This window comes from Harpia harpyja, chromosome 1, assembly GCF_026419915.1.
Source record: "Harpia harpyja isolate bHarHar1 chromosome 1, bHarHar1 primary haplotype, whole genome shotgun sequence".
Taxonomy (NCBI): domain Eukaryota; kingdom Metazoa; phylum Chordata; class Aves; order Accipitriformes; family Accipitridae; genus Harpia; species Harpia harpyja.
Window position 1 is genome coordinate 31,414,337 of NC_068940.1, and position 24,685 is coordinate 31,439,021.

Consider the following 24,685-nt stretch of genomic DNA (forward strand, 5'->3'; position numbering starts at 1 on the left):
GAAACCCGCCACTCATTTCCAAACTAGTCACATTTATTTTGTTATTTCGCCTGTCTCTATCTTCCCGGGAGAAAGGGCTGTCTCACATTAAGGATGTCCCTGATAGATGCTGGCTTCCGTAGTTGATGTGATTCATGAGGCTACAGATGGATTGTAATATGGTTAGTTATTTTGCAACAAGAGCAGGATAAAAACCGCAGTACGAGCCCTGAGCAGCACTCCCACAAAGGCATCGAGGTCTGATTAATTTATTTATTTACTCCCCAGGACTGCTCAGCACCCCGCTGCACCGGTGCTCGGTGCTTTGGAAAGGCCATTTAGGGTGATTACTTATTTATTTGCAGCGGAGCCCGTGCCGGGCGTAGAGCGCTCTGAGCGCGTCACGAGGACAGTCCGTGCTCCAAGGAGCTCCCGCTCCAAGGGCTTGCTGGTGGAAAGAGGTCACGGGAAGGAGAATAACAATAGGCCATTTATATACAATTTATATGCAAGACAAATTGATTCATGATAGGCAGCCCAGCAGAAGCGGGTCTTTAAGAGGGACTCTGCAGGCAGGGGGGAAGCCCCAGTGCCTTTGCAATGAACCTGCAGCAGGGAGCGGAGCTAAACTGGGGTCCTCACGCCTTCTTGTGCCATCCTGTGTCATGGGTCCCGTAAGTGAGTAATGCCCAAGTTTCTACTGCTGTTGGAAAATGCTGCCACACCACGGCAGCCTGCAAGAATATTGTTTTGCGTGAGGTCGACAACTTGGTGTTTTTCCTAAAAAGAGAAAAAGAAAAAAAAAAGGAAAAAAAGGGGAAAAAAATAAAAAAGGAATCTAAGAGACCCAAACCAGATGGACACTTGCTGAGGGAGAGCAAAAAGGCTGTCGCTGCCTCCTCTTCCCCAGTAACCCCTTGGGGACAAGGTGCAGCTACGTGTCCCCATCATGTCCAGTCCCCTCCCAACAACCATCTTGTCGAGGAAAAGAGAAATCACTGGTGCTCATTGTTTCATCCTCAGGCCTATGTGCTTTGTGAAGCAACTGGAGATCCCTCAGTACGGAAGCTACCGGCCCAACATGGTCCCAGCAACGCCCCGGGCCAACCTGGCCAAGGAGCTGGAGAAGTACTCCAAGGTCACCTTCGATTATGCAAGTTTTGATGCTCAGGTTTTTGGCAAACGCATGCTTGCCCCAAAGATTCAGACTAGCGAAACCTCACCTAAAGCCTTTAAATGTAAGTTGGGAGCAGGGATGGGCTGGGTTTTGCATTTTCTGCCTTTCTCAGCGTGTCGCGAGGCTCTTGGGATCGTGCCTTTGGGGTGATGGGAGACTCGGGGCTGAGTCGCTGGACCTCTCCTGCTGCTGTGAAGCAGGGGGAGAAATGGAGATGGGCAAGGCTCTCAAGATGGGTCCTGTGGCATGTACATGGTGGAGAGGAGCCTGTGGCTGCCGTTAAAGCTTTGCTTGGGGAGAGTTGCTTTGGCTTTGGCTTTGGGAATAATTGCATCGAGTGGTGGGAACATTAATCTGAGCGATGTCTCTAGGTGGGATAAGTTACACAGTTGTCCTCAGTCGGTCCCCGTTGCTTTGCAGTTCATATCTATTGATCTGTCTTTCCTCATCTAGCTAAATGGATTACAGTTTTCTTCTCTTCCATCTTATATATGACCCACTCCACCCATTTGTCTTCTCTGCCGTGCTCTGCTCTCCAGCTCTGCTACCTATCGATCACCCACCTCCTATCTCCCAGCTCTTTCCTATCGTAGCCACCCACCTCTGCTCCATACAGAGGACCTTGCACTGGTTATAACGCTGTGCAACGGAAGCGTGGGTGAAAATGAAATGGCTAAATAACCCCTCAGGGGCTGGGCTGTCAGGAGTGGGAGGGAAGCTGCATGGGGAGACAGCCTGCCGCAAACTGACGTTAAACCTCCCCCTTCCCTTTGACACCAAATGTGCACCTGAAGACGTCTTTTTGAGGAAAAAAAAAAAAAAAAAAAAAGATTTAGGAGTCCAGTTTGCAGAAGTCAGCAGCCTCAAGAGGGCTTTCTGTCTGGCTAATCCCACTTCCACAATCCTGTTTAATCCTGATGCAGCTGCTCTCTAAAAAGTGCTCGTACTTGAAAGCATCCCGGTTGTTGCACTACAATGGAAGTGCCCTTTATTACAGTACTAAATCTGTAAAGGATCAGACAATGAAATTGGATGGAGGCCAGAGAGCACAACTGCCACTGTCATCCTGGGTTAGGGCTGATGGAAAAGTAATTTGTTTCCCAGCACAAGCGATTCTCTTGCTGAATAGATTGTGTTATTTGCAATATTAGCAAAGAATTTTCAGGGTAATTGTACTGACAAAAATAATTCCAGCAAACCCACTAGGATAATCCTTTCTATTTTTTCTCATCACTTATTTTACTAATTTGCTGATTGCGAGTCTATTAGTGGTAGAAATACTTATGAAATGGAAAAGCATTGCTGAGCCTACGGTGTGAAATTGAAATTGGCATCTCACGATCCTGGATGTTGTCAGGTTGGGCTGGCAAATACCCGCACCCTGCCGCAAAGACATGGATTAAACTGGACTCGAAAACAAGCAGCCATACACAAGAATAACCATTTGGGCAAACCTCCAATGAGTTAATCAAAACGACAAGTTGAATATGATTGCCAATCATAGCAGGGAAATCTGTTCCTTTCACTGAGAACTTATTTTAAAGAGATCTTCATCCAGAGGGATTTATGTTTCCCTGCATGTGTGTGCATAACTCCCATTAATGTCAATATGCATTATATACGCACACAACAAGGAAGAAAGCAGTCCTCAGGAAGATTAACATTTTATAGTGTCTTATATTACAAGTTTGTAATGGGAATAATGAAATCGCTTTGCTCTGTAGCTGCATCAGCCGAGGTTGTCTTGCTGCTTTGCCATCATCGGGCCAAAGCTTACGAGTCTTTCCTGATAGAGACTCCCACTGAAGGGGGGATGTTTTCCCCCCAAAAGGGCATAGTGAAATGAATTAAGAATTTGAAGATTTTGGTAATTGATTCAGAATACAATCCTGTGACTGTTTAAAATTGGATGATCCCCTGTTTGCACCCACTGAAACTACTGACTTCAGAGGGACTTTGTGTAGGTCAGAGCCCTCCTAAACAGGACCAGGTTCAAGATTAGGGCAAATTTTATTGTGCGTTAACCCTGGGAAATACTCACTTTTGTTTCATAGAGTGTAAAGACAAATTGCATCTCCAGGATTGCACGGCTGCATGCTGTGACATGCAGTAACAGTGCAGTATCGTGGCCGCGTGTGGCTGTGTAATAAATCCTGTTATTCAGGCATATTTAAATGATATGTCAGCTGTCAGAAAATCCATATTTCACTGGTGTCATCACTGGACGCTTGTATTTCATGGCCATGGTTTTGCTATTAATGTAATTTTTTAAATTGTAAGTTTTCAAACGTGCTACAAGAAATCTCCCCATAAGTCAGCTCTGCAGATAAGTTATGAACGTACAGAGAACGATAAAAAAAGAGCCAGGAAGCTTCTCTAAGTTTTAACCACTTCCACCGAGGAGTAGCTTTAATGAAGAAAAGCAGTCATGTTTTGGGGACTTGATGGCAGAGTCAGTTAATGAATTAAGTTTTCACACCGAGAGACCATTGCACAAGTCGCAGCCGGCACTGCTCCTATTGCACAACCCAGGCAAAAAAATAGCCTGCGGATTGGTAATAACCACAGGCTGCCACTGGAACTGCTAATACTAGCTGTGTCAGACTGACTTAACCTCTTACCGCTGCCCGTGCCGGTTATACATTAGCCTTGTGTTGTTCCTTCTCTTTTTATTCCAGCCAAACCTTTTCCAAAGGCCTCTTCCCCCAGCCACAGCCCCTCCAGCAGTTACGTGAAGAGCACTTCATCTTCCTCCACAGGCTTCGACTACTCCCACGACGCCGAGGCTGCGCACATGGCTGCCACTGCCATCCTCAACCTCTCCACCCGCTGCTGGGAAATGCCGGAGAATCTCAGCACGAAGCAGCAAGAGGCCCCCGGCAAGGTGAGCCGAGCGTGCCTGGGGACCCTCGCTCCAGCACGCAGCGGCATGGGTTAAAAGTTTGGGATGGGAGAAATACCTTTTTTTTTTTACCCTTCCTTTCATTTTAATTTTTCAATATGGAGGGTGTGCAGAGACTCATCACGTATCACCCTTTCGCTCCCTGCTTTGGGTGGTGCAGTTTGGAGGAGGTAAACTTGGCTCTTAGTGTGTTATGGAGATGCATTGTGGTTCAAATTACCCATCTGAGACGAGCATCGTTCCACGCAGAGTCTCAGAGCTGGTTTCAGTTGCTCACTGGTCTGTATCTGATGTCATTTGAGATTCCCCAGTTGCGTCCAGGCTGACCTCCAGCTATTTTTCAGAGGAACGCAGGCTTTCCAGAGGTCCCGTGTTGCACCCCCAGCTTTGGGCAGATGTCTTAGATGCCACAGGGCATCTTAAGAGGCACTAGGTGCCTGTGTTCAAGCAATTGAGTCAACATGCCACATGGCTGGTAGTCCAGGGTGCATTTGCATGGCATGTTTCTGAAATATTTATGAAAGAGCATCCTTTTCCACTCAGTTCCTTCTAACTGACTGTGGAGAGGATGGGACATGAATAACCTGCCCCCTGCACTGCAAAAGACAAATGGGGGCAAGATCCCTGTAGGGAATTGCTGGCAGCTGCTAACGTTGGACATGTTTCCAACCTTTCAGTCCATGGACATTGAGGTGGATGAAAATGGGACTCTGGACTTGAGTATGAACAAGCACCGCAAACGGGAGAGCACCTTTCCCAGCAGCAGCAGCTGCAGCAGTAGTCCCAGCATGAAGTCCCCAGATGCGTCCCAGCGCCAAAACAGCACCAGTGCCACGAGCAGCACCATGACCTCCCCCCAGTCCAGCCAGACCTCCCGCCAGGATGAATGGGATGGGCCCATCGACTACACTAAACCAAACCGTCAGCGGGAAGAGGAGCCAGAGGAGGTGAGCGGTGACTACTGATGCTTGAATAACACCTTGTGGGAGATTGAATGCCGTGTTTGCTTGCACAGTTGTCCTATTTTCCCCCAGAACCCCTAGTTTGTCCTTTGAGCCTAGGAGAGAAATATTATTAGCTTCGTCAGTGCTACCAGACATCAGCTGTGGACAATTGAGCAGGAGGCAGATGCTCTTGGATCTGTTGGGGTGCTCCTGCAAAGGAAGAACCCACCACTTGCATTGTCCTGGGTCTGCAGTGCTTTCTTCGTTGTAAATCCTTTCAGCTCATTTGCACCAGCGGTGTTCCTGGTGATGTTCCCCCGGTTGATTTATATCTGTCATTAGCAGATACAACCCTACGTGCCACTAACATTAATCCTGCAGGTGGGGGAACCCAGCCATTACCTCCTGGCTGAGGTGAGGGTCCTGGCCCTGGAAGCAACATGCTGCTTCTCTGCCCACGGGGCAAGGTGGAGGCAGGTGCCGCTGAGGATGAGTATGGAGGGATTGCACTGATCTTCATCCCTTCAAGACCTTGGGAGAGCCAGGTGTAAATCCCCGTATGGATGTGTTTTACACATTTCTCCTATAAAAAGGAGAAATTACAGACTATTGGATCTCTGGTTTGGGTACTGTGAGGCGCTTGCGGAGGGCTCAGGAGTGTTGGCAATGCTGCACTAACTCTTAGCTGGGATGAACCTGGGATCCTTTCCCACCACGGCTCAGCAGCAATGATCACCACTACAACCACTTTTCCTGGCTGTTTTCTTGCAGTCAGAGCCTGCCGCCCACTCTTTTGCCTCCTCGGAAGCTGATGAGCAAGAGGTGTCGGAGGAAAACTTTGAAGAACGAAAATACCCAGGGGAAGTTACTTTAACCAACTTCAAGCTTAAATTCCTCTCCAAGGACATCAAGAAAGAGCTGCTCACGTAAGTCCTGCCTTCTTGTGTCTTCCTCCAAAATGTATAAAATATGTACCCAGCACAGCCAGGCTGGCAGGAGACAAAATTTATTAGCAAATACATTTTAAAAATTAGAAGTGTAGTTCCCTTTCTTGCTGTGATTGGTCTTACCTCACCTAAGCGGTTCAAATAAAAAGCTCCAAGAGAAACCCTATCCTCATACAACTGCTGATCATTGAGGCAAAATACGTTCCCATATGGCCCTGAAACTCTGCAGTGATGAGGGGAACTTTCTGGGGAGCTCGTTGCTCTTAGGGTTCACAGATGGGGCTGTGGAAACCTCCTTGCAGGGCCCGTTTTCCCTGGTGTTTTCCCGCAAGAGTGTTGCTGGCACAGTGATGGAGACTGCCCGATCTCCTGCCCCCTTGTTTTGGGACACTGGGTGATGCTGAGGAGCCAACAGCACCCAAGGGATCTCAGTACCTTCTCAATGGGAGTGTTGAACTGCAAGGTACCTTGTTGGGAAGGCAGGACTTGGTGGTTGTTTAACATAGAGCAATGGGTCCCATCACCGTGATACTGCAGGGCCACAAAATGTGAACTAGGGCTGCAGCAAGATTGCTGTCATGCTGCATCTTACATCGGAGAGAGCTCTTAATCCAGCTCCTATCTGTGTATTCATGGCACTGGGTGGGTGGAAGTAGAGACCCAGATCTACTCTATTAGATAGAGTATTGCTCTGCATCCATGCCGACCCCCAAACTAATGGTTAATGTTTAGAGTCTGACCCAAATGCTGCAACTTGGACCTGGCTCTGATCTAATGGCACGTCGGGATCAGTCTGGAGGATGTGATGGGGAGGTCTCCCCTCCCAGGCATCCCAGCGGATCTGCTGTTCTTGGCTTCTTTCCTATGCATCTGACCTTCCTATATGTTAAACAGGGAAGAGTCAGCGGGCATTGTTTTGCTGACCTTATACAACACAGCTCGTTATTTGGCTATGCAAGCAGGAGGCGGAGGGAGCAGACAGGCAGGGAGCAGATCCGTGGGGGCAGAGCAGCAGCAGCAGCATCTTCCCTAAATGAGCAAAGCACAGAGCAGCTGCCCTATGCAACGCTCTAAAGGCTTTTTAAAAACCCAGCAGCGATGTGAATAGCAATTTCTGAGGTAGAGCCCTGAAGTCCTCCTGTGCTATAATTGTATTATGAGGGTAGAGAAATTTCCTAAATGGAAACAGCCCTGGAATAAATAAATGGTGTTGTGGGCAGCCCTGAGCCTTCTCTCCCCATTTAGCATCCTTGTTCCTTTCTGGCCCAAGGGCTGTAATGAATTAGCTGTAGTTAACTCCGGAGCAGACTTGCCCGCTGTGTCCGTCTGATGCTCCGTGTCTGGGTATAGTTCTTGGGCCATCTCCAGGCACTGAGGGCAGTCGCAGTGAAGATGCTCCTCACCTCTATCTTCTTGCCGCCCTCCTGTTGGCGCACGACTGGGTACCACGTAGCAATACATCACTGCTGCTTGAACATCGTCGTATCGGTGCCGGCTCTAGGGCTCACCGTGTTTGTATGGTGGTGTGGCTGTGAAAAGGACTCGAGGGTGAGCAGGGAATAGCTGCATCCCCAAGACTCAACTTGGCAGGTCAAACTGTCCCAGGACATCCCTGATCTCTCGCATCCCCTCCGGCCTCGGGCAGGCAGGGCAGGACAGTGCCAGAACCTCACCGCTCATGCACAAACTGGCTTTTATTCCCTGGACATCAAGAAGGGATGGCACCTTTTCCCACTGCCCACACAAGTGGAATTAATGGGGGATGCAGTGGAGAGGGATGGGTGGGAACCGCAGCCCGGCGAAGGCAGCAGGTGAGTGGCAGCTTCTGCTACTCCTCAATTTAAGAGCCCCCAGGCACATGAGTCAGAGGTTACTTTTATTCCCCTTCTGGAGTGAATAGTGTTTTCAAGCTTTTCTTTGCAGCTATAAGGGCTAGGGGGGGCGGAAATCAATTCAGAAAGCTGAAATCTGACGCTTGCAGGGAATAAGCTGATTCCTGCAGCCAGAGCTTCAGTATTGCAGAAATCATCCAAACTGGCAGCACCAAGACAGTGGTGTTCATGCCACCCAGAACTTTAAGTCTCGCACTGCTGCCGAGCAAACCAAGCAGCTACGTATTTTGAACATTTTCTTCACATTTGGCATAAATTTTTTCAATTTTCTTTCAGGATCCTTGTGATCTTTTGGGAATAAAAAAGGGAGGAAGGGGAGCTGCAAGGGAAACAGATGGTTTATTTGCATGCAAACATACAAACACATGCCGAGGTCCGATGGAAGGAGCCGGTGTAAGGGGTCCAGGGCTGGGCTGAGCCCCCCGCAGACAGACCCCGAGGGGGGCTCAGCTGGCTTTGCAGATCCGTGGCTCTCGGGTGAATCCATTCCTTTCCAGCACTTACACTCGTTGTTGTTGTTGTTGCCCAGTTGCCCAACCCCAGGCTGTGACGGTAGCGGACACATAACGGGAAACTATGCCTCTCACCGCAGGTGGGTTGAACTTTTTTTCATGGTTTGGACTTGAAAGACAACTTTTTATTTCTTTGAGTATATTTTTTGACCATGTGGATAGTTTGGTTCTGTTTCCTCCCCACCTTCTGTTGCCCCTCTCCCTCCCCACGCCCTGGCCCTTTTTCTTTTTCCTTTTTTCCTTTTTTTTTTTTTTTTTTTGCTTATCCAGATATTCCATCTCTTCTCTTTCAGCCTTTCTGGTTGTCCTCTTGCTGACAAGAGCCTCAGAAACCTCATGGCTGCCCACTCTGCTGACCTCAAGTATGTTTGCGCTCAACTTGGAACTCCTTTTTTTTCTTTTTTTCCACCCTTTTTTCTCTCTTCTCCCTTCCTGCCCCCCCTCCTCTTGCTCTGCTTTTGCTTTTCCATCCCCTCCCTTCTCCTTTCAAAGAGCCGATCAAAATCGACCTGCAAGGAGCTCTGGTGGAGTCCAGCCTCCAGCTGCCGTGTTGAGAAGAGGCAATGGCACGGAGGAAGGCTTATTTTGGGGAGGGGGGGATCACGGCAGTGATCAGAAATAACCTGGACCCCTGGCAGGTTTCCTTTGGGCACTGTAGACATATGCTATTTTCTTTCTCATTTGGCATCTTTTCCCAAGCTCTTGTTCCCTAGTTTGTTGCCATAACCCTTTTCATTCAACATTTTTGTCCATCTCTTAAATAATCCAAAGCCTAGATAAAGGCACACGCTTTATTTTTGGGTAGAGACACAGCTGGGAAAATACCACCAGGACATAGCAAAGCCAACTCTTCTGGAGAACCTGGGATGATAATTTTATGCTAAATTTTAGGGGCTGTTCGGGATGTAGTGACAGGGGTTCCTATTCACTTCCATGGGAGTTTGGTTTGTCAGGGAATAAAAGAGGGAGCAAGCAAATGCTTGGTGAGGCTGGATCCTGAGCCAATGGCAAAGGGCTGATGGGCACCCGAATTTCTGTGTTCCCCTTTCTGCTCCTGAAGGGAGGAACCTGGTTTTGACATTTTCATTCAAATATCTTCCTCTGAATCCTGTGTTCAGCTTTGCTGCTGTCTTACCAAAAGTCCTCATTTTCAGCAGGAGCTTATTCTTCACAAGAAGGTTTCCCTTCTCTTAGGTTGCCTCCCCCAAAGAAAGCTTTAATAGAGATTGTATTTAAAATAGATGGAGACACTGGGGGGACCCTAACTCTCTTCCACCCAACCTGCATCTTTGGGGGAAAGCTAATTGTGAAATGTTTTTCAACATCTCTTCCATGGAGCCAGCCTACCTTTGGAGGCCGATTCTCCTCTGAGCTCCCTGGTTTGCTGAATCCAGTTTCAGGATTATTTAGACACTGAGATATTCATAACTATAACTGAAGAGGCTCTACTGAGAGTAAAACCTCATGGGCGACTTCACATTGCACAGGCTCATCAAGGAAAAAAAAAAAAAATGCCCTGTGTCCTGTATGCAATCAGTGATGTTTGGAGCCATAGTAGAGTCAGGTGGGAGCTCCTTTGGTCATTAAGGTGATTGGTAAAGTCCCAAATCCCTTTCTGGTGGCCCGGAGGGCAGCGTGGGTCTGGGACTGCTCCGTACCCCACCACCGATGCAGGTGCTGGTGCCAGGAAAAATGTTCATTAGCTGCCTGCTCCTTATCACAGAGGTGGAAAAAGTAGCTAGATTAGTTGATATTAATAGAATATGCTAGTGGATAGAAAGGACTCGCATGATTAGCGCTAAGTACACTTAATCATGCATTATAGACGATATACATTTTGAAAGAACCTCTTAAGAGAGCTTTGCTGAACTGGTGTTTCTCCAACAGCCTTAAAGAATAGCCCAGTGATCAGGCAATTAGTGTTAAAGATATTAAAAGCTCTCAGGAACAGTGCCCATTTCCAGTAAGGGCCCAGAGAAAAAGCAAACAGGGTCGTCCCTGAGACCAAGCATCACGCCGAGCCTCACTGTGCAGTGTGCCCTGCAACCCTTGGGCATCTGATGTCAGCACTTTTTATCAAAATACTATATAAAACAGGAGACTTCTGGCCAAAACAAAGCTTTTTATTGTTATTTCCCAAGTACTGCTTTTTTCCTCTGTCCTGGTGAGGATGGGAGCTGAGGAGGGAGGAAGGGAAGAGGATTTGGAGATATTACAGATAGCGCAGTCATAGCTTTTCACAACTTCAGATAAGGCTATGTCAGTGTTTCTATTATAAATTCTATTTCAGGGGTTAATATGCCTGATATAAAAAAACCAGCTCCAGGCTGGAACATGCAATAAAAGGTCTCTGTCGGTATGATTTGTCTCCAGATAATTAAAAATAAAAATCAAATCATTTCTCTCCCCTCTTTAAAAGTCCTGAAAGGCAAAAGGAGTTTGGTGTTAGCATTTTCATAATTTCATCCCACCCTGAAGCTAGAACAACAAAGAAATAGTTTTGCTTTCTACTTTAACAGCGTATAACAGGGAAATGTCACAGTCATCTCCTAAACCTGTAATTTCTAAATGATTTAGAGAATTGGCACCCTCATCGAGGTCCTGCTGGATGTGTCCCTTCTCTTACTGCACCAGACCTACGCGCATTTATGTTTTCCTGGGTCTGAGCATGCTGAGCCTTGGTCCTGACTTAGTGTCCCTACCACACCTCTGGGACCAGGACATGTCACTACTCTCCCACCCTAGGCGAGGTGCCAATTTCTTTTCACCAATGGAGACTATTCAATGACCCGCAAATGCCAAACCCACCCTCAGAGCTGGTGCAAAAATGAGAACTTTTATATTTTCTGACAAAAACCGAGGACTTTTTAAAAGGCTATTTTCCAAGCTGCAAAACTAAAGGCATCTGTGGAAATCATTGCTCCACTAACTCTCAGGGCCAGAGCACCCCAGCTATACCATTGCCCAGGTCAGGCATGAGCTTTCCCAAAGGCATCAGCCCCAGAGGCTGCCCGTGCACCACCAAGTGTTGCCCATCAGTTCACTGGGGTGTCCTGGAGACACCGTGCATTTACACATCGGTCCCTGCTCTGCTGTGGGGTACCAACCAGTGGTACCAAAGCAGGCACCGGTGGCTTGAAAAATGGGGATCGAAAAAGTGGGGGCACAGCAAATTCCTCCCCCAAAGCGAAAGGGCATTTTGCAAGCTTGCGGCTGTGCCGTGAGCTTTGCTCGCTCCAGCTCAGAAGCGAGTGGCTCAGCATCTCCCGCTCGTCCCACCATGGATTTCCTCCCCCCTGTCCTAATCACTTGACTTAAACAGCCCTGGCTAATTGGCAAGCTGGCGCGCACATCCTCGGTGAGCACTCCTCGCCTCTCTTCCTTGTCCCCATGACAACTTTTATGTCCGCCGTGTCACCTACAGCATTCGGAGCAGATCTTTGTGCTCGTGGTACTTCATATCCCCTCACCTTTCTCGCTTCTGTGCCCTTAATGATGCGGTGTTTAACTCGTGCCATTATCTTCGCTGCCGCTCGGCAGGGCTCGCAGCCCCCACTAGCCTTTGTGCCGGTTTGTGTGATCACAGAAGTATTCTCCAGGCTTCGCTTTCAATCACGTCCCAGAGCGCTGGATGTTTGCCTTCAAACGCATGATCAGGGCTGCATCTTCAAAGACCCCTTTGTAACAGCAGCGGCTGAGGACTGAGGGGCAGATTTTGCACCGAAGCACCAAAAGCTGCTGGTGCACCGTACGCGGTGACCTGGTGATCCCCAACCCGAGGCCCCGCAGGCAGTGGTCCCCAGGCAGAACCCCGTGTCCCTTGCCCATGGTGTTAGGGGAGGAGACCCGAGGTTAACCTGACCTTTTTCCTCCTATTCCTTCATTACTTTCCATCAGTGGCATCGGCCGGTTTTGGACTCTGAGGACCCTCCTGCGGCGGGGTGTTTGTGCCGCAGTGAGATTAGCCCCTTCCCAAGTCATCCAGACCTGAGCTGAGCCCTTCTGTTGGGCTTCCTCTTGGTGGTGGCCAAGGTGGCCCCGTTGTCCAGAGCTGTAGGCTATTTTTCTGGTTTCTTGTCTATGCTCACATCCAGCCCAATGGCCCTGGATGGTACCTGCTGTACCATCTGTCTGTACTGCTGTACCCACTGTCCTGGAGGTCTTTTTTTGGCTCATTATCACGTCCTGAGCTGTCCCCTTTGTGAGGGTGGGACCCACGTCCCTCTGCTGGAGAGCAGCCACCCATCACGCTCCCAACATCCTCATCTCTTCCCACCGATGTTCCTCTCTAACGCCGACATGCATGCAGCAACGCATCGACATTGGTGCCATGGATATTACAGACCAGACTTTGTTCCTATGGAGGGAGAATGGGCAGGAAGAAAAAACCTGCTTCTGTGTTGACAGTCCCTAGATTTCTCTTTGAAATGAGCTGTTGCAAACCGTCGATTCCCTGCTCGCATCCCCAGGCTAATCTGAGCCTCCCTTTCCTCCGCAGGTGCCCTACTCCTGGTTGTGATGGCTCTGGTCACATAACAGGAAATTATGCATCGCATAGAAGGTAAGATCTCCCTTAAATTATTTTCTCTGTAGCCTCTTTCTGTTTGGTTTCTTTTTTTTTTTTTTCCCCCTGCAGTGGGCAGAGTTGTAAAGTTCTGAATAAAACATTAATGTTACTGACAACTGAAGCCTATTTTCATCTCTTTAATCTGACTTCTCTTTTTTTTTTTTTTTTTTTTTTTTTATGTTTCCAGCATCTGATTAGAAGCTCCCTTCAACAGAATAAAAGACAAAGGGTCAGATTTTAGCTGATGCAATGTTCCTGTTAATAATGCCACCTATTTATGACTTCTATTATCACTTTAGAGCGTTAATAGCAGAGATCTGAGCCTTCTATTTCAACAATTCCATTAAACTTTGCAGGCTGTTAGCAGATATCTTCTTATCTAGACACCATTAATTACTGTCCATTTCCCTCAATTTTTTTATTTATTTTTTTTTTCTCCTGACTTCTCCTCGTGATGTGAAGCTGCAAAACGAGAGAGATCAAAAACACTGTGCCAAATTCAAGGGAAAGATGACTGAAGCGGGGGAATAGCAAATGCAGTGATTCTGCCAATGAGACAGGCCTTTCTTCTCTTTTTAACCACAGTCTGTCAGGCTGCCCTCGTGCCAAGAAAAGTGGGATCAAGATCACCCCGACAAAGGATGATAAAGAAGACCCAGAGCTGATGAAGTAAGTCTGGAGATAACTCCCGAGTGGAGCCTTGCGCTCTATCCCCTTTGCCTCGCACAGATTTACGCAGGGGAGCAGCATCCATCCCGCATCCCCCCTCGCTCTCGCTGCTCGGAGCATCGTCTGCCCGCGCTGGAGCAGGCGCTGCCAAAGCTTTTCTGCTGGTTTTGGGGGAATTTTTCCCTGAACCCAAAAATGGTGTTGCGATTTGGAAATTTGATTGGAAAAATTGGGCAGTGGGGGAGGTAATGGTGATTTTTTTCTTACTCGTTTTTGTGGATGCGAAAGGTAGGCTGGTAGGGCACTACCTGTGCTTTATATAATTCCTAAAAAAACCACCAGTGTTGTAAATGAGGGTAAAAACCCCACAGTCAAGTGAAACGTTGCAGGTTTTCAGGCAGCAATGGGCAGGTGAGGGCTGCCAGTGGGCTTGCTTAACTCCCAGGAACACGGTAGAAATAGAAACTATCCATCACTGAGCCAGGTCAGGATCCAGTAACCCTGAATAAAATGGTTTTGTAGAGTCTCTGCCACAACTGAATATTCAAAGTGAACTGAGAAAGCCTTTCTCTGCTGCCTCGGGCTGAATTTTTCAAAACATCCCAGGGCGTTTATTCCCACTGGGAACAGAGATTTTAAATCCCTTAGTCTGCCTTAGGAGCTTTACATTTGCTGTGAAATCCATTTGTCCTGACTTTTAGCAAGCCTGAGCATCACGGGCTCAGCGTCCAGGGCCTGACGCGAGGTTTGGGATCTGTGTCTCAACCCCTTGTGCAGCTACAGGACATCAAAGCCTTTACAGTGGGGCTGGGGCCAGCACTGACTCCAGGATCCTATTTTTTCTTAACCCAGAGCATCCCCGGGCTTTCCGGAGCCTGTCTGCTCACCCAACAAGTGCATATGGAGGGGGGTAAAAAGAAACGTGAGAAAACTTCTCAACCCCCTCCAAGAGCTTCTGGATGCCCATGAGTGCTGGCATATCTGGCCAAACCCCTTTGGCTCAGCAGGCTGTCCCCAGATGCATCGTTTTTTTTCCTCATTTTAGCTCTAGGGCAGGTCTTGCCCTTGCAGAAGAGCGGAGGTTAATACCTCCGTGTCTCTGGGTTTTGCACTGGAGCAGAGGCTGAGCCAGAGCGAGAACCAGTGGGTGCAGAAGAGCCCCGCGGGGGCTGTGGGAAACTGGGATGCGCCAGCCAAGGGAAGGACCTTTAAGAAAAAGATGATATTTGAGCCATCTGCTCTGTTCTTACTCTTCAGTCTACAGGAAGGAAAGCCTCCCAGTTAAATGAGCCGTGTGATAATTAGCAAGAGTTAGCAGAGTTTATTAAAAATTAAGCAACCTACTCGAGAATCTGTGGGAGAAAAGCCTTTTTTTTGGCTCAAACACACTAAATTGCTGGTGGCATTGTAATGCTGTGCTGTTAACCAGTGACATAGCGAAGGAAAGGACAAGGAGCAAATGCTGTCGTGCAACTGCCGGCTGTTGCACGTTTGCTTCTTTTCCTGCAGTCGGAGGCCCGAGGTTGGGAGGTCATCCCTCTCCACGTTTTTCCCAGGGACACGTGCCCTGCAGGACTGGGGAAAAAGTGGCTTTGCTCATCCTTGCCTGCCCCATTTGGGGCTGGGACCGGTCAGGGATGTGCCAAGCAGCTCCCCCAGTGCTGTTTTTCTGCAATGAGAGTGCTTCCCAGTGCAGGGAGAAAGGGGCTCTTTTATGGCTGTTTTGTTATGGTGCAGCTGGGGCTTGTATAGGAACGGGAGACGAGCTGTCAGAGCATCCCCAGCAGAACCAGTGGTCCCCCCTCCAGCATCCTCACCAGGGGCTGGGTCTCTCCTAGTCCACCCTAAAGGTGCAAATGCTGGGAAGCTAAAGTGGCAAGAAATGGGGTTGGAGCATCACCAGAACTGGGATTTTCTGATTCCTAGAAAGCTGGTGCCATCCACCCCCGGACTGGCCTTTGAGGCTGGTTGTGGTTCTGTTGCTCCGTCAGCAGCGGGACTGTGGGTGCGGGTGCAGGCAGTGCCGGGTGGGCTCCGAGGGTCTCTGTGGCATGAGGACGCGAAGGCATTCCCCAATGTCCCACGGCACAGCCAGCAACCCCTGCTCCTCCAGTACGCCCAGGAGGAGCAGAAGCTCCTCTGAGATGTGCAAAACAAGACGGTACAACGATCCCTTCGCTGCCGCCTTCCCCCAGCCCTTGGGAAGCTTGTGTTCTGCCTCCCACAGCAAGGTGCGCCCGGCGTGGGTTTGCCTTAAGGAGATTTGGCTCTAAATCCATCTTCCGTCTGCACCAAGCGCCACTTGGAACCCGGCCGAGTTTTGCACATCGCCACTGAGGAGAAAGTCATTTAGTCCCTGTTGTTTTTGTTGTTCATCCTTCAAGTAATTTGCTACAGACGTGATTGAACAGATCACCTCAACCTTCAGCCCAGCCCTAGCATAAAACAGAAGCATCCACGGCTGCCTAATTGATCAAATGCTACTGGTGCTTCCGTTAAATAATAATAATTAAAAAAAAAAAAAAAGAATAAAAAATGTCCAAGCCAGCTGTTCTGCACAATAAGGCTCTGGTTTATTTTTTAACAATGAAAATGTAATGAAAGTTAAATTAACAGCGTAAAATATGTAACGGTTGGACCGTAACTGCTGCATACTAAATGCTGGGGTTTGTCTCTCTCTCTCTCTCGCTGTTTTTTTTTCCCCCCTCTCCTTTTCCTCCTGAGGATTCAGTAATTTGCTCGTGATCATATAAAAGCAATGATGTTATGAATTTACTGAGGATCCTGCTGGCAGGGATATTATAAGTGAATTGTGCTGCATTTGCAGCTGATTAAAATCAAGATCAGCATTTTTCAAATTGTCTTGGGAAAAGGCTGGGTGTACAGCTCCCCCCTTCTGCTGTCATCTCCCTTTTGTACGAAATGTAAACAATCAGGGTAATCATTTCTGCGTTGAAACGCAGCTTGCGATTTTCAGGAGCAGCTCAGCGGATATTTTGCTAGGGAAACTCAAAGTCCCTAATCGCTTTCAAACCGAGGACACAGGGTTATTTTTGCCATTTCTTACCTACTTCCACCTTCCCTTTTTTAGAGTAACCTCCCTTGAGTAATAAACTTTTAACTGTATTTATAATTGACTAGCATCTTTAAACAAATGCAAACCACAGCAGAAACCTTAATAGATACGCTGGGCTTTGTCGAACAGCTGAATTTAGTGATTATGCCATTAGGCGGGGAGTTTGCGAGCGGGGAGGAAAGAGGTGCCTTTTAGAGGCACTCATCCTCTTGGCAATTAGCACGAGTTGTGTCAGCGCTTCCATGACACCCCTCGCAGCTCCCGTCCGCCTGAACCGGCCATAAACAGTGGCAGAAGCACAGGGGCAGAAGGGCTCGTGCACCGCCTTGGCGGTAATTCCCACTTTTATTCCCTTCGAGCGCAGGTTGATCTCTCGGTAGCCAGCGTGTTTATTTGTCATGTCTGATGGGGTACGGGCTCAGAAACCCCTCGGATGCCCTCCTTACAGGAGCAGGTTTGCAGCTTCTTGGTGTGCAGGTTGCAGCCTGACCGGCTCCTGGCTCAGGGACTGGTTCACGGCGAAGGGTCGTGTCTCCGTGGGCACAGACAGTGCTCCTAGATTGCGTCGACCGTGCTAGTGTAGGGTGATAAAGTTGATGACCCTGGGTTCCTCAGCAGTAACACCGGGCAGAGCTGGCTGTAAATGTGTGACAGTTCGATATGAGCGTGTCAACCTTGGTTTGCATCAGGATCCAAAGTCAGGCAGCCCAACCTGCCATCTTTGCCCTCGATGAAGCACCAAACACACACTTTGGGACACCACTGGGACCTGCTTTTGCTGCAAGAGCGAGTGTGATGCGACCTCCACAGTCTTTCCCTCTTGCAGGATTTACCTTGGTTCTCTTTGGCTCTTTTGAAGGGGCAGTTGTAGCTCTTAATTTCCCATCTGGCATTTCCATCAACTAAGCATCTACCACATAAGGTCCAGATGAGATCCCCAAACGTGAAAGCTCGCTTCCCAGGCTTCCTCATTCCTGCTCATCCCTAATTTTCTTACGACCCTCTTCATTCCCATGCTGTAATTTTTGGTAATTCCCTGTGCCCAGGTGTCCGGTTCCTGGCTGTGTTGGGCTTGGACACATCAGCGGCAAATACGCCTCTCACCGGAGCGCATCAGGGTGCCCTCTCGCAGCCCGCAGGCAGAAGGAAGGATCGCTCAACGGCTCCTCATTTTCCTGGAAGTCATTGAAGAATGAAGGCCCGACCTGCCCAACCCCTGGCTGCGACGGCTCTGGCCACGCCAACGGGAGCTTCCTCACTCACAGAAGGTAAATCACGGGACTGAAATCACCAGGAGCGTGATAACATTGCCATGGACTCACCTACCTGCCTGTAGATGCTGCTTGAGCATCGTTCAGGTCTTCATGCAAGGCTCAATAGCTGGTGCTTTTGATGCTGACCTCAGTCAGGTTGCTCCAAGGTTGGAGCTTTCTGCATAGAAGAAAATGCGTAGTTGTTTTAATATTGCAATGGTGAGATGTGGATTGGGCAAAATCATGAAAATTGATAATACAACGTCCTTCCATGAGTAAGCCAGGACAGGACTTGGGCACCCCAAACAGGGGGTTTGACACCCAAACCAGCCAGACTTGTCTCACCTTCCTCACCTGTCATGCCCTCTCTTCTAGGAAACAATGTGTTTTTTAATCTTTGTTCAGAGAAAATTGCTCTTGCTTTATAAACGGGGAGTTTTGCGGCATTATTCATAAAGCAATTTCCTCTGTACCATAAAAAGCTTTTAGAGGAACTGTCTCGCAGCATGAACTCCACCAAATGGTACATGATCTTGTTGGGAACATAAGCACCTATAAATACTGAGAGCTTATGAAACCCATTTTTACTTGCTTTTCAGTTTGTCAGGGTGTCCAAGAGCTACGTTTGCTGGGAAGAAAGGAAAACTCTCAGGGGATGAAATTCTCAACACAAAGTTCAAGACCAGCGATGGTAAGGATTTTCACTCCTTTTGCCTTGCAGGTGTGTCAGGGTATTGAGCCCCTATATCTTTTTCTTTGCAGACTGAGGAGGTTTCAACAACTGAAATCTGGTCTCAGATTTGCAAGCTTACCATGTGCTATAAACACCCATTTCTCAGGCTGCTTGGATTTTGGGGGTGGCATGATACCGGCACCACTCCCCAAATGACACACTGGGATGGAGCAGGTGAAACGATAAAGAAGGAGTTTCCATAGTGAAATTCCAGGCAAAAAGAATTAATGCTGAAATTGAGATATTTTTTGAAATATTCACTGACATTTTTACAAATCCGTTGCAGTCATTCAGTGATTTTCACCTATTCAGGGCTTTTAATTCTGCAGATATTTCTGGATCTGGAATTTTGTTAGTGATGGCACTTTGCATTTCCAGTGCTATTACTGAGGTTTCTGTGGTATTTCACAAGGTTCAGGCATTTCACTTGAATACTTACACAGTTTGGAGCCTATAAATACCTGCACTCTGCTAGAAATATTGCTTTATTTTATGAACCTCGTAAATTCTAATCAAGACATGCATTAGTTGTTTAAATGGCATCTCCCCAAACTCAGGACTGGAGAGAATGACCTGAGTTTTCAGGGCAATCAACCTTGCAGGGTGCGTGGAGGTGCTGGACTCCAACTGCTATGCTGTCATTGGCTTTTGCATTTACATATTGACCTATAAAGTAACATTGAAACATGATGCTAAAAATGCTACCAAAAAAATGAAAGAAGTAAAAACCAGGTGAGATGTGCATCCTGTTTAGAGGATGTAAAAGCAAAGGTGAGGACTTTTTGAGTGGTGATGTCTCTGCAACAGGATGGGCTCAGCAGAAAGCCCAACATTTTTGCTTTTCCCACAAGCATTTGCTGACTTGGCCGTGACCTTCTCTCCTGCAGTTCTGGAGAACGATGAAGAGATCAAGCAGCTGAACAAGGAGATCAGTGAGCTGAACGAGTCCAACTCGGAGATGGAAGCAGCCATGGTGAAACTGCAGTCGCAGGTTTGTGTCCTCGGACGCGCGCCCAAGAGCAGGGACGCAGGGCCAAGCCCCTTGCATTGGTGGTGGTGGGTGCCGTTGCTTGAGGGCTGGTAACTCTCCTGTCCTCCTTGCTCTGCAGATCACCACCATGGAGAAGAACCTGAAGAACATTGAGGAGGAAAACAAAATCATAGAGGAGCAAAACGAAGCCCTGTTCCTGGAGCTCTCAGGGTTGAGCCAGGCTCTAATCCAAAGTCTTGCCAATATCCGCCTTCCGCACATGGTAAGAAACTTTGACAGCGCTCGCTCCAGCCAGCGTGATCGAGGGGGCCATGCCAAACCCCGTTCACGATAAGGCTTACGTACAATTAAAGAGTGGGAGAATTTCTCTACATACACCTACGTGTCCTTTATAAGATCAGTATTTTTGCCTTATCTCTGAAGCTTGCATTATATCTCCCTTTTGTTGTCATTTTCTGCTGATCTCCCTTTGTAACTATTGTTCTGTCTCATTATATCTGGGAGCATTATCACAAAATATGAAACTTTATCAAGGGCACCCAGCACCTTTTAGGCTAAGACAGCAGAAGCAGAGATCAGGAGGGATTGGATTTCAATGTCAGAAAGATCTTACAGCTCCTATTATAATGTAGGTAGTTTCAATTCAGTTTTGAATAGCTGGCAGCCAAAGAATAGCATTCTTAAAGAGAGTGTATTTTGTTTAATTTAACAAGGTCTAACAGCCCACAGCGTGTTACCATAGAGTTACTGCAAAATGAAAAGACTGCATTAAAATAGTAAAACCATAAAAGGCTATTAATTACCTTCTCTCTATTCCCAGGAATGTAATTACTGTTGTCAAAACCAGGTGTGTGTGGGGGGGCTCATGTTGTTGGGGAAGCTGTCCTCTTACAACTCATAAAGACCATCGCAATGATCAGAGGAATGAGCTTTTGGTTTATTTTTTCTGCCATCATTTTGGGGAGGGGGGAATCCTTTTCATTGGGGTTTGTATTTAAATTCAGGCTGGTTGGAGAGAAGCCATCCTCCAGCAGAGCAGTTTTGGATAGTATTCACCCAGTTGCCTAACTGGCAGAAAACCGCTTGCTGAGAGCTTTTTTGTAAAGTATTTGACACATAAAGGTCAAATAAACTGTTCAGCAAATATTTTTTCAAGGTTTCAGGCAACTCCAATTAAATAATGCCCACGAGACTTGTATGCTCATTTTACTCCTGTTCTTTTTCTTTCTTCTCCCTTTCTTTTATCCCCATTAACTCCAAGTTAGATACTTGCAAGGTTTCCACAATGCCCCTCAAAAGCAAAATCTGTACCGCAGCACCATGCTGGCGTGGGCAGACACGAGCCCAAGGTGACCGGGCTTCTGTCCTAACTTTGCCTTTGATTTCTTCCGTGATGTTTCAGCAGTCCTCTCGTCCTCCAGCCCTTCATTTCCATGGCTTAATTCAGCCTCAAGCCTGTCAAACTGCCTGCACGCGCTCAACCTGACCCTGTTAATAGTTCCACAAGGCCAATGCATAAAATTAAGGACCCAGTTAAGACCTGGCAGGGTGAGGGTTGCACGATGAGATCCCATACGTGCAGCACGTAACACAAAAAGGCTCCGACGTGGAGACCTTGGGCTCTTGGTACATACACAGACAATCAATGGCAAAGAAACATCTCTGCCTCCTCCTGCTCTACGATTAACACTTTTACTTGGCTTTTTTGGCTGCAGGAGCCAATTAGCGAGCAGAACTTCGATGCGTACGTGAACACGCTGACTGACATGTACACCAACCAGGAGTGCTACCAGAACCCGGAGAACAAGGACCTGCTGGAGAGCATCAAGCAAGCTGTCAAGGGCATCCAGGTTTAGTGCTGCAGGATGGAGACAAGCAAGCGAACAGACTGTAAGGTGGAACTTTCCCTCCAAGTATTCAGGTTTACAAGTTAGAAAACTTGTTTAATGAATGAAAAAAAAAAAGAAAAAAAAAAAAGGACCAAAATGTAACCAAGAGGCCATTTCTGAGACGTGGAACTGATCGAACTCGATGTTCTCGTTTACTTAACTTTGGACCTTCTTGAGAAAAGTGGGATTTTTCTACCTGGACCACGAGGTAGATCAGGATGGAAGGTTAAATTCTCCAGTAGGCTACGGGGCTTGGTAGCTGGTGAAGAGCAGGCATCTTTCATGAGTTGCCGTGCTCTTGCAGAGTTGATCCAAGAGTTAAAACGTTACAAGAACAGGGTCTTGTCTGATCCAAGACTAGCGTATGACTGGCTTAAACCCTCATGTTGTCTATGGTCGTATGTCCAGATCACCTACTCACACATGAATTATGTTCTATGTTGCTACAAGTGCTGGAGCTGCAAGCTACCTGTAAATCTGAACCTGTGCTGGGCCTCCCAACCCCGAAGTGTTCAGATATCCACTGGGCATGGGAACTCTGAAGTATTATAAAGTATCTTATTTTTATTTTCTGAAAGAAATCTGAAGAGCAGTTCTGGATCTCCAGTGGAAAGCGCAATGGAAAAAAGGTTCTCAGGGAAGCTTTTGGAGTTTGCAACTACAGTATTCCTTTGTCTGTCTTAAATATGAGAATAGCTATTATGAATAGGCCAATACCAGATATTTCATACAGAAGAATTCTTTAATGTGTCATGGTCCGGTGTATATGATTTTTTGGAAGTCTGTTTGATGACAGTTCTGGTTCTTTTCATTATTGTGATCATCCTTACAGTGGCGCAGTACTGCCAGTCCAGAGATCATACATCAATGCCAGAGAACGTTTGAGATTGCGATGAACAAAAAAAAAATAAGAAACGAAAACCAACAAAAAGAGAGATGTTAATTGATGGCCAGCAAAGTGCTTACCTACCGTGAATCAGTAGTTGATTTCTTACAGATATCCACAGGGCAATGGGTATTTTTTGGTTTGGTGTTCTACGTTTTGCGCAAAATCACAGCACAAGCGCCATTCTGCAAAAACAAAAAAAAAAAAGAAAAAAAAAAAAAAGAGTATTCAGGTATTGGGTATTCTTCCAAAGAAGCATTCTGTAAGCAGCTTGGTACACGCAGCCCACTGTGCACTTAAAGAACAACTCTATGAATGTCTTTGCGACGCTGCTCTCCAGCATCTGCTCCACCGTGCGTGGAGCCAGCCGGCTGTCCCCCCGTGGGTTTGCTCTTCCCCACGCTCGCTCCTGTTCGGAGCTCGCTGTCCCCCTGCTGCAAACACTTGGGAAGCCAAGGGGGGCAAAACCCCCCGTGGGGTCCCAGTGCAGGATGCATCCCGCATCCCGCATCCCGCATCCCTCCGGGCGGTGGGGCAGGCAGAGTGGGGAAGGATTATGCTGACCCATACTAAAGGCAAGACTGTGGTGTCGTTTCGAGCCCAATCCTGCAGATATTTAGGGCACAATCTGCGATTCGGAGAAGTCAGTAGAAAGCTTCCCAGCAATTGCAGCGGCCACTGGATCCGGCCTCGAAGCTCACAAGCGACTTGACTCGTGTCGGTTCCCCCGTTGAGTTCAATAGGGCACCTGGCGTGGGTGGGTTTACTCACGTACTTAAGTGTTTGCAGGATCAGACTCCATGAGTTCACTTATTTTAGAACCCATTCCAAGTGCAAAAATACAAAAGAAAGGGAAAGGAAAAAAAAAAATTGAGGTGTTAAAAACACAATGTTCTTAACATGTAAATAGAGTCCAAATTGATTGTGACTGCAATTCAGTTAGTATTTAAAAGTAGAAAAATTGCACTTCCTGGAAGAAAGAGAGGGAAAAAAAAAAAAAGTAGTTAGTTTAATTATCCTGTAAATTATTTAATTTTGGCAAGATGTATGTAATTTATATTTACAACAACTTATGTTAACTTTTTGCTATTTATTTAACTTTTTTATTTATTAATTTTATACTTATTTTGAACTGGACACCGCACCATAGAAAAGAAGATAAAAGAAGCAAAAAAAAGTTAAAAATTAAAACTTTTGACCATAAAAAATGATATTCCAAAAAAAAGAAAAAAAAGAAAAAAACCCTATCTACAACTCCTACTTGTAATTTTGATGCAACCAAGTTATTTTTTATATATTTTGTTATTTATTCTTTTAACGATGGGAATTTTTTTAAAGATATTTTATAACCGAGACATTTTGATAATTTTTTGGTTTGTTTTTTTGCAGGGGCAGGGGCACCAGGGGAAGAGAGACTTTTTCAGTTTTTCTTTTCTTTTTCATTCATATTGTTTCAGGCACTGATAACAGTAAATGAAAATTCTGTATTTATTATTTATTTAATATTTAAGTCGGGGAAAAAAATGAACTGTGCTCTTGTTGTATATTTATTTTGTCGTTTGTGTGTCGGTTATGTGATGACTGAGTACTTGTTTATGTGAAGGAATACTGTTAATATTTAAATAATAAAGAGTCACATTGAAAGTTATAGCAGGCTACATGTTATTCTGTGAAAACGAATACTGTGATCTACTTTCCTCAGGAAATGTATTTTGCAGACAGAACTTCCTTATGTACTGGCACGGTTATTTCATAATAAAACCCAGTTCTGTTTGTGACTTTAGTTCCTATGGTCTTTCTTCGAGCTGCTGCCAATGTCCCCGACGTGTCCCCGGTGGGCTTCATCCTTGCTCCTGCACCGTGGCTCGGGGGGTCGGCGTGTCCCCCCACCTTGGACCTGTGGCCACCCCAAACCTGGCTCTTCCCACCTACTAAACTGGGCGATCTGGGAGGGCTTTAGGTTTGGTATCTCTGAAGGCTTTGAAAAATAAGGGGTTGTCACCATCTGGCCAAGTGGGTGCCTAAAATCCCGCTAGTCCCATGATGGGGAGAATCAAAAGTCCAAGTGAAGGTAGGTATTCGTTTCGTCGGTTGCTGGAGCCCCTTCCCCGCGGCAGGAGGGCTGCAGGCAGCGTTCCTCCGGGCAGGGGTCGTACCCTGCACCCCCAGAACTCGGCATCCCCGGGATTTCGGGGCTTCATGCTCCCGCAGGCAATGTGCAAGCACAGGAGGTGCCATCGGGAGCGGTGCAGGAGATGCCAGCCCTGG

General features: G+C 47.2%; 1 protein-coding gene across 7 annotated transcripts in view; it reads left to right on the plus strand.

Annotated features, from left to right (window-relative positions):
- Positions 1–24,200, plus strand: part of MYT1 (myelin transcription factor 1) — a 65,124-nt gene extending 40,924 nt beyond the window's left edge. For 4 of the 7 annotated variants that reach the window (XM_052785196.1, XM_052785216.1, XM_052785244.1 and 1 more), the window contains 13 exons: positions 1,003–1,217; positions 3,835–4,040; positions 4,736–5,005; positions 5,774–5,928; positions 8,371–8,433; positions 8,647–8,715; positions 12,852–12,914; positions 13,506–13,589; positions 17,712–17,933; positions 18,518–18,609; positions 19,539–19,642; positions 19,761–19,904; positions 21,358–24,200. In XM_052785196.1, coding sequence (XP_052641156.1) covers positions 1,003–1,217; positions 3,835–4,040; positions 4,736–5,005; positions 5,774–5,928; positions 8,371–8,433; positions 8,647–8,715; positions 12,852–12,914; positions 13,506–13,589; positions 17,712–17,933; positions 18,518–18,609; positions 19,539–19,642; positions 19,761–19,904; positions 21,358–21,498 — 1,828 coding nt within the window. In that variant the 3' untranslated portion in view covers positions 21,499–24,200. The remainder of the gene's footprint in view (positions 1–1,002; positions 1,218–3,834; positions 4,041–4,735; positions 5,006–5,773; positions 5,929–8,370; positions 8,434–8,646; positions 8,716–12,851; positions 12,915–13,505; positions 13,590–17,711; positions 17,934–18,517; positions 18,610–19,538; positions 19,643–19,760; positions 19,905–21,357) is intronic. The other 3 variants (XM_052785225.1, XM_052785206.1, XM_052785235.1) reach the window with 3 other exon arrangements.
- Positions 24,201–24,685: the final 485 nt, after the last annotated feature.